Source organism: Triticum dicoccoides, chromosome 1B, assembly GCF_002162155.2.
Source record: "Triticum dicoccoides isolate Atlit2015 ecotype Zavitan chromosome 1B, WEW_v2.0, whole genome shotgun sequence".
NCBI lineage: Eukaryota > Viridiplantae > Streptophyta > Magnoliopsida > Poales > Poaceae > Triticum > Triticum dicoccoides.
In genome coordinates, this window is record NC_041381.1 from 509,071,741 (window position 1) to 509,080,849 (window position 9,109).

General features: G+C 42.8%; 1 protein-coding gene across 1 annotated transcript; it reads right to left on the bottom strand.

The window, feature by feature from the left end:
• Positions 1-5,091: 5,091 nt before the first annotated feature.
• LOC119345349 (serine/threonine-protein kinase SAPK4-like) lies at positions 5,092-8,776 on the bottom strand. Its single transcript, XM_037615471.1, has 9 exons — positions 8,504-8,776; positions 8,313-8,387; positions 7,941-8,042; positions 7,775-7,828; positions 7,520-7,612; positions 7,288-7,380; positions 5,902-6,006; positions 5,721-5,819; positions 5,092-5,634 (listed from the first exon to the last, which is right to left on the bottom strand). The coding sequence occupies exons 1-9, from the start codon at positions 8,660-8,662 to the stop codon at positions 5,293-5,295; spliced, it is 1,122 nt and encodes a 373-aa protein (XP_037471368.1). The 5' UTR covers positions 8,663-8,776; the 3' UTR covers positions 5,092-5,292.
• Between the last annotated feature and the right edge of the window lie 333 nt (positions 8,777-9,109).

The following is a 9,109-nucleotide window of genomic DNA, read 5'->3' on the forward strand; positions in this document are numbered from 1 at the left end:
CTACGATGCAATCTACTTCAGTAAATAGGACATTGAAACCAAAATCAGCAAGTCTAGATACTGAAAGTAAGTTGTAGCCAAGAGATTCAACGAGCATAACATTCTGAATGGAGCTATCATGTGAGATGGCCACCTTACCAAGGCCAACCACCTTACCCTTTGAGTTGTCACCGAAAGTGACATACTTTCGAGGACCACCATTTTCAGCAAGCTCACGAAACATGTCTTTATCTCCGGTCATGTGATCGGTACATCCACTGTCAAGAACCCATTCCTTTCCTCCTGCCATATATCCCCGAAGATTTGCCATAAGACCAACGTGTCTCATTGCATCATCAAGATCAAAGTCATCATCATCATCCTCATCATAGTATCCATGTTCAACATCGTCATGTGGTGGATCAATTCCTAGTGAGAGTGATTCATTAGTATGAGTTTGACAATAATCTCCTCTATGAATTCTAGTAGCTTCGGAAATGATATCTCTAATAATTCCAACGTTTCCTTTGGCACGCATAAGATTTGTAAGTTCAAATAGACAATTACCAAACATAGGATCATTGGAATTCATCTTAGTCGGGGCAATAGACTTATGAAGAATTTCATCCAAATTTTTCAAGGAATAATTAGGAAATCGTTCCTCAAGAAATTTCCATATAGTGTAGGCACACTCAAGAGTAGGCAGTTTTCCAATCAAGTTTCTAGGCAAGCCTCTAGTGATAAGATTAACAGTTCTAACATTCCTAATCATGTCAATAGACTCATCAAGGGTAGGATGCATAGGATCAACATGAGGTGCACAAGGACTAGCAATGTACTTGTTCAAATGATATTGATTGAAAATTACAAGCATATCATTTTTCCACTCATGAAAATATTCTCCATCAAGTATAGGCACTCTATGTCTAAGACTCCCCAAAGTAGACTCATCCATCTTCCTCCAATGGTGATTAAACCAAAGCAATGGAGACCAATGCTCTGATACCACTTGTAGGACCTTGAGAAGAAGTAAGTAAGTCTAGAGGGGGGGGGGGTGATTAGACTACTTGACCAATTAAAAACTATGCCTTTTCCCAATTTTAGACTTTGGCAGATTTTAGCTATCTTAGCACAAGTCAAGCAATCTTCATATAATTCAAGCAAGCATGCAAAGAGTATATGAGCAGCGGAAAGTAAAGCATGCAACTTGCAAGAATGTAAAGGGAAGGGTTTGGAGATTTCAAACGCAATTTGGAGATACGGTGATTTTTGAGCTGTGGTTCCGATAGGTGGTGCTATCGTACATCCACATTGATGAGATTTCAACCCACGAAGGGTAACAGTTGCGTGAGTCCACGGAGGGCTCCACCCACAAAGGGTCCACGAAGAATCAACCTTGTCTATCCCACCATGGCCATCACCCACGAAGGACTTGCCTCACTAGGGAAGATCTTCACGAAGTAGGCGATCTCCTTGCCCTTACAAACTCCTTGGTTCAACTCCACAATCTTGTCGGAGGCTCCCAAGTGACACCTAGCCAATCTAGGAGACACCACTCTCCAAGAAGTAACAAATGGTGTGTTGGTGATGAACTCCTTGCTCTTGTGCTTCAAATGATAGTCTCCCCAACACTCAACTCTCTCTCACAGGATTTGGATCTGGTGGAAAGAAGATTTGAGTGGAAAGCAACTTGGGGAAGGCTAGAGATCAAGATTCATATGGTAGGAATGGAATATCTTGGCCTCAACACATGAGTAGGTAGTTCTCTCTCAGAAATGGTAAGTTGGAAGTGTAGGTTTATTCTGATGGCTCTCTCCACGAATGAAGAGGAGGTGGAGGGGTATATATAGCCTCCACACAAAATCTAACCGTTACACACAATTTACCAATCTCGGTGGGACCGAATCAACAAACTCGATCAGACCGATTCAGTAAACAATGTGACCGTTAGGGTTTTCGGTGGGACCGAAATGCAACTCGGTAGGACCGATATGGTTAGGGTTAGGGCGTAACGTAATCTCAGTGAGACCGATTACACAAACTCGGTGAGACCGATTTTGGTAATAAGCTAACCAGAGAGTTGGTCAGGCAAACTTGGTGGGACCGATTACTCAAACTCGGTGTGACCGATATGGGTAATAAGTTAACCAGAGAGTTTGCATTGTAATCTCGGTAGTACCGTTTGCTCAAACTCGGTGAGACCGATTTTGATAATGGACATACACAGAGAGATTACAATCCCATCTCGGTGAGACCGAGATCCCTATCGGTGAGACCGATTTGCCTAGGGTTTGTGGCAGTGGCTATGACATCTGAACTCGGTGGCGCCGGATAGAAAGAATCGGTGGGGCCGAGTTAGACTTTAGGTTTAGGTCATATGTGGATGTGGGAAAGTAGTTGAGGGCTTTGGAGCATATCACTAAGCACTGTGGAGCAAGAAACTCATTAAGCAACATCTCATCCCTTCTTGATAGTATTGGCTTTTCCTATAGACTCAATGTGATCTTGGATCACTAAAACATAAAATGCAGAGTCTTGATCTTGAAGCTTGAGCCAATCCTTTGTCCTTAGCATCTTGAAGGGGTTCCACATCCTTTAGTCCATGCCACTCCATTGTTGAACTTGTTTGAAATATACTAGATAAAAGTGTTAGTCCAACAAGAGATATGTTGACATTAATTACCAAAACCACCCAGGGAGCACTTGTGCTTTCAGCCCCTTGTACCCAATGGGGGCCTTTTATCTTTTCATGACACTTTGCCCCTTCCTATGTCCTTATCCCTTTTCACCTCCTTGGTGAAACTAGGTCTCACACTTCATCTCCTCTTGCATTGTCCTTTCACATCCCAGGTTGAGCAATGTCACATTCGGGGGTGATCTTCAAACTGTGCGCAAGTCAAGGTCACTTGACGTGCATGAATCCTCCTTCCTCCGGGTGAACGCAAGTCTCCTTAAGTCCTCGTAGTCATACAAAGGTAGCCCCATGGGAGCAAGGCTTGCAAGATTGTCACGCTCGACTCCCAAACACGTACTCATAGTCGGTTCACGTAATCAAATTTGAGTGCCACAAATTCATTGTTTAAGTTTTGCTCGCTAACATAATGGAACCATGGTTGGAAGAAATGTCACAAGATAGACTATACATTATTTGGTAATGGGACCGGAGAGAGTCCCATTTCGGAGAGAGGATAAGACTGGGAATCTTTGGTAGACCCATAGAGTTCCGGCTCCAACCATAGATGTCATTTCATTTCCACCTTGTGGTAGGAGCCATGTCGAATACAGTGTCACAAAATACTACAAAGCACCGCAAAGAATTGCAAAGTATCATGTTTGAAAAAAAATCCCCACAACACTTCGTTAAAATGGATAGCATCCTGGAGTAGAGCAGTGGCCCCATGGAGTTTAAAAAATTACTCTAATGATGACTTAAGAGAGAGAAAATCAGAAAAGGTAAATATTCAAAAAAATGAAAAGGTAAAGAGAAGAAAAAAGAGTATGCCTAGATCTATTTTTAATGAGGAGCTACAATTTACTACAAAAAGGCACATGACAATGGATATGGTATGATGCAGGTACAATGATCCAATATCCATATCCACAACTTGCATTGCCATACAATCCTACTCCTGCCCTAGCCATCGGGCACAAAACCATGCTCATGCCCATCCCCAATAGGTATCCATGCCTGATGGGTACTCATCGGGCACATCAACACATCATTGTAGGGAATGGTGTAATTGCTAGGTTCATATGTGGCGGAGGAACCATAACAAGTTCCTATGGTTGGTGAAACGTTGACTGAGAGGAGGATGGTGGTGGGGTATTGCAGAGGTAGTGTGAGTAGAGCTTGGAGAATGACTAAGGTATGATTGTCTAGTACTTCATAGTTATACAAATAATAACTTAGTTATATGCCCTACCATGACTCCATGCCCTAACATGACTAGTCAAGTAGGGTTTGAGCATGCCCATGGGCACAGATATGTGCTCATACTCTACCTACGTGGATCGAGTACCCATGGGTAAAATTTTCATCCTTCACACACCTCGCTTTAACTATGAGGTTCAACTCAAATTTCTTTAATAGCATAGCACTTATGCATGGATTTTGGTAATCACCTTTTTGTCGGTCCACCAAATTACTCTAATTAAGTACTCTATATGATGTCTTAAATATTGTATTGGTTTTAGAAAATATATGTAGGGAAAGTGCATGTTCCATAATCCTTGTCGTGGTTTTAGTCCAATTTATGTAATTATTTTGCCTTTCCAAGGCAATAAAACACTTTATGATATAGGAGTATTTTTTAACTACTCCCTCGGTTTACTATTATAAGATTCTTTCTGATTTGGATGTTATAGACGTATTTATCGTGTTTGCTTCCTCATTTCAGTTCACTAGTAAATGCGCATGTGCAACGAACGTGTAATCTTAATCCGGTTTGAAGATATACTTTTCTTTTACAAAAGTAGTATCGAAAGAAATTGATTGTGTAAACACCATCAGGAGCAGGTCCATCTCTTCCCACAAATGTATTGAAAATTGTACTAATCCAACAGAGAATCACCGCCTGATTCCCTTCCTTACGTACATCATGGGGCGGTTCATTGTGGCAGTTTCCTTTCTTGTAAAAGATGTACGCAAGGAAGGGAATGAGGGAGAGAAATGATTGATTAGCAGTAAACACGTTTAGTGTTAAACGTGTTTAGTTGCTCACCATTAGGACAATAAGGACTGTCGGATTAATGCTAATGGAGGGCCAAGATCTGTTGGATCTGCCCCACTGGGTCTTTTTATATTGGTATATAGATATAGATATAGATATAGATATAGATATGTAGTTCATATTGAAATATCCAAAATATCTTATATTTGTGAACAGAGGGAGTACCACATTTTACCCTTTCAGGCAAAAGAACTGAAAAATCCTGGCAAATTCTGCCCCATCCATACAAGTCCTAGCAACAAAATCTGAAGTTATCTGAAATTTGCATATGCTGAAAGCGGTTATATCCATTTCAGTCAACAATACGCACAGATCGCTGTAGGCAGATTCAGCATGCGTCCCTCCCAGATCGCACAAAAGTTTGATGTAAACCTCTACCAGCAAAAAAAAAAGCACATACCAAATTGATTCCCTGTGCAAAACATTCTCCATCCGAACGAATATTACACTACACATTACATTACGTTACAGGAAAACATAAACAGATTACCTCTGCAGCAGCAAAGCATACGTCCTACCAAAACCAGGCAAATCAAAATAGCCAATTATCTACACCCTCCCGGTCCCACATCACAAGCAGCGTTTAGATGTGCAACGCGCTCATATCCAGCTCCCCGCTCTCAAGAACCTCCCTAACCTTCTTGTCACACTCGTCCTCTTCGTCATTCTGTTCTGGTACGATGACCTTCGCATTCGTTTCCTCATCATCCGATAACTCGTCCGCGTAGCCATAGCCTGACGTGCTTGATCTTGGCTTCTTCCTTGCGTCTTGCACAATCTCCATGATCTCTTGGTTTGTTTGCTTCGAGAAAGAAGGCACACTGCTGCTCCTCTTGTAGTAGTCTGCTTGCGCTTCCTCTGTGAGCTCCCGCGGCAAGTTCTTCAAGAACCATGGGTGGCTCTTTATCTCCTTCATTGTGATTCTCTATAGAAGATAGAAAAATGTCACATCAAAGTGGGTTCCACATATGGACACGTCGATCTTGCAATCTGGAGAGTTGAGACCAGTACCTTCGTTGGATTGCTCACAAAGATAAGAGAAATGAGCTGTCTGCACTCAGCAGATATGAGAATGTTGTCTGGGATGTTATAGTCGACTGCTGCTATTCGCTGCAAACAAAGATAAGCGACCGACATTTGTGATTTGTAAATTTTGGGTGGCGAAAGAACTTCTATAGGACTAGGCTATCACCTGAATGATCTTCTTGATATTCTTGGGGTCATCCGGGTCTTCAAATGGGTAGGCTCCCACAAGCATGACATAGAGAGTCACCCCACAGGACCATACATCTGCCATCTGCACTACAAAAATACACTTGTCAGCATTCAGTTACACCCTGTACTACTAACTATGTTTATCGATTGAATGACCTTCACCAACTTCCCTCTTCTTATTCTAAAGCCGTTTATGGAACTATGAATCAAGAGATCGTTGTACAGTACATCAGATTAATATGGCGGGGCCTCTTTCTCATTTGGCAATGTGAAAAACAAAACAATCTAAGAGAAGTCAGCAATGAACTGATTTTGGTCAACAAAGGTAGGATCTACAGAACAATGATAAAAGAATAGTATTTTTTTTTTGAAACGAAGGTAAAAGATTTGCCTCATATATTAAATAAGAGGAGAATAGAGTTTGTTTGTGTTACAGCATCATTTCTTCAGGAACAAAGGGAGTGAAGTATGAACTCCGCTTATCGCAATTCACATCTTGAGCCTCTTTTCTGTACGAAAATCAGGCCATGCACTACTAAACTGATGGAGGGTGTTGGATAAAAATTCAAACGATCCATTAAATTTTGCAGAACTTAGCAAGATAATTCCTAGTTTCTCTTGATAATAAATATTGCAGATATTGTATGATTACTCAGTAGCAGCTATTAAGAGGTTGTTCAATCAAATAACTATATGTGCAACTATGTTCATCAATGAAAATCAATAATGTTGATGAATACACATTCTTTGCAAAGGGAATACCAATTGGCCAAACTAATTCTGCTCTCAAAAGGGGTGCCAAAGTCTGAATAAAAGTGGCAAAACAGGGTGATTTTTTTCACAATTGTATGAAATGGTGAAAATAGTTTTCCTGAATGGGGGGTAGTGGCGATTACTTGCCAATTTTAATTTCCCCAAAACCGGCATCTTCCATGAGCCAAGTCCCTTCCTCACATGATATTAATGTTGAATCGAATTCTCCATAATCAAGACACAAAACTGTGGGCTGTCAGATTCAACTTCCTTCAAAAACTCGAAACCGTAAACGCAAGCACATCCTTTACCGTATCCTATCGAAGTGTTGTACAATTTTTTATATAGGAACTTCCAACCTTTGCCAGCTAAAAGAGTTTGGTAAAACTTCTACTCCTAAATCATGGTGCTCAGCCAAACAATACTTTAGGTTTGCTTTGCGTGGCAACTCATTCTTTTAAGTAATGCAGTATGTCAACATCATGTATTTATATGCATGTCATCGTGAAAGGAAGAACCTTAAGTGGCGTGCTCTTAACAGATGTGCTTACAAAGGTCAGAAACATAGAAAACGCATGTCATATATAAATAAGAGATTCTTTTAGGTTACCTTCCCATCATATTCCTGGCGGCGAAGAGCTTCCGGTGCAATGTATGCTGGCGTCCCCACTGCAGATTTGGGCCTTGAATGTAGTACTGACGACTGTCACAAAATGGCGAAGAGTTAATTTTTTAGCACCAAACAGCAAATAGTTATTCTTACGCAAACTTACAGAAGAAACATGACAGGATTTACAAGGCGTGGACCACCCACTCCACTCTTATGAGAATTGACAACCAACCTTGGAGTACCCAAAATCGCATATCTTGAGCCGGGGAGCCGGGCTACCATCCAGGAGAACATTCTCCAGCTTCAAATCTCTATGGCATATTTGCTGGCAAGCAGTAAAGTGATTGCAACATTTAGCATATTATCAGGTCCCACTCACATTCATTTGAAAAATCACGCTGGCACTTTCTACTCAGGGGAATGATGTGAACTGTAACTTGCTTGATGTCCAGCTAATATAAGAGAGTAATTTATTGCTTCTGCATACCATGTGATGGCAGTAGCTTACGCCGCAGATCAGCTGCTGGAAGAAATATCTGGTCTGCAGTAATAAGGAGAGAAAAGAAAAAATGAACACAAAACAGTAAATTGACTCTGGATTTCGTACTTCTGCTGGGGGAAAGAAGATCAAGACGAGGGTTATAAATTGTTACCTCGTCCTCGCTAAACCGGCCACGATCGACGATTCGATCAAAGAGCTCGCCACCCGCCGCGTACTCCATCACAATTGCAAGGTGTGTCGGTGTTAGGATCACCTGTCGAAAAATTTCCAATGTAAGCACCCAAGATTCTCACTTTGAAATGCCAAACAAGTGCAGAAAAGTTTGAAACCAGAAATTTCCCAATCAGTTACATATCCACGCGCCCGTCCAAACTCTAAAGCGTATAAAACCACATTCACTACACGTCACCCGAGGAGGAAATGTTTCCATACAGAGCAGCCGATTAAACCCAAGAGGACAAACACATTGAATAAGCGATTTTTTTTACAGCTGGTCGCTCCGTTTCCGGACGAGAAGACGCACCTCTATGAACTGGATGATGTTGGGGTGCCGGAGCGAGCGGTGGTTGACGATCTCCCGGTACACATTCTCGTCAATCTGCGGCCAGCCATCAGAAATTCAGACCCAATTGGAACGCGCAAAACGAACCCCGGAACGGAGACCAACAAAAATCAATAAAAAAAACTAAATTTAAGGAGCGGAAGGAGCTCGACCCTGTGGCCGCGCTCGATGAGCTTGACGGCGACGAGCCCGTCGTTCTCGCGGTGGCGCATCAGCCGGGCCACCCCGAAGTTTCCCGACCCGATGTCCCGCACCTCCTCGTACTTGTCCATCCCGGTGAGGGGCGCGGCCGTTGCCGTCGCCGTCGTCATCGCGGCTGCCGCGGAGAGGCGAGGAGCCGAGGAGGGGCGGGGGACGGCGGGGCAGCTCGACGAACCGACCGACGGGGTACAGGTGGCGGTGTGGTCTGTGGCGCGTGCGTCGCTTTCCGGCCTGGCGCTCTGTGCGTCTCGTGCGCTCGCCGGGTATATATAGGCGCGCGTCGTGTGCGCGTCCGACTGTACCCGAGATTCCGAGACTGGCTGTGACTGTATCCGTACCGTATTCCTTTCAAGATTTTTAGCTTATCTTTCAACAATCCTTTTATTGAGAACATGATCTAATGTTATCCCGGCTTAGTAGTCTTTATTTATTATTTTTAAAGACTTGCTAATCCTAAGTTGCGTGAAACAAAATTTTGGATCAGTCGATTCCTCCATGCATGTGCAATGCCCGAACCCTAGCATGTGAGGACGTGGCGTCGCACGCGAAGGGGAGGC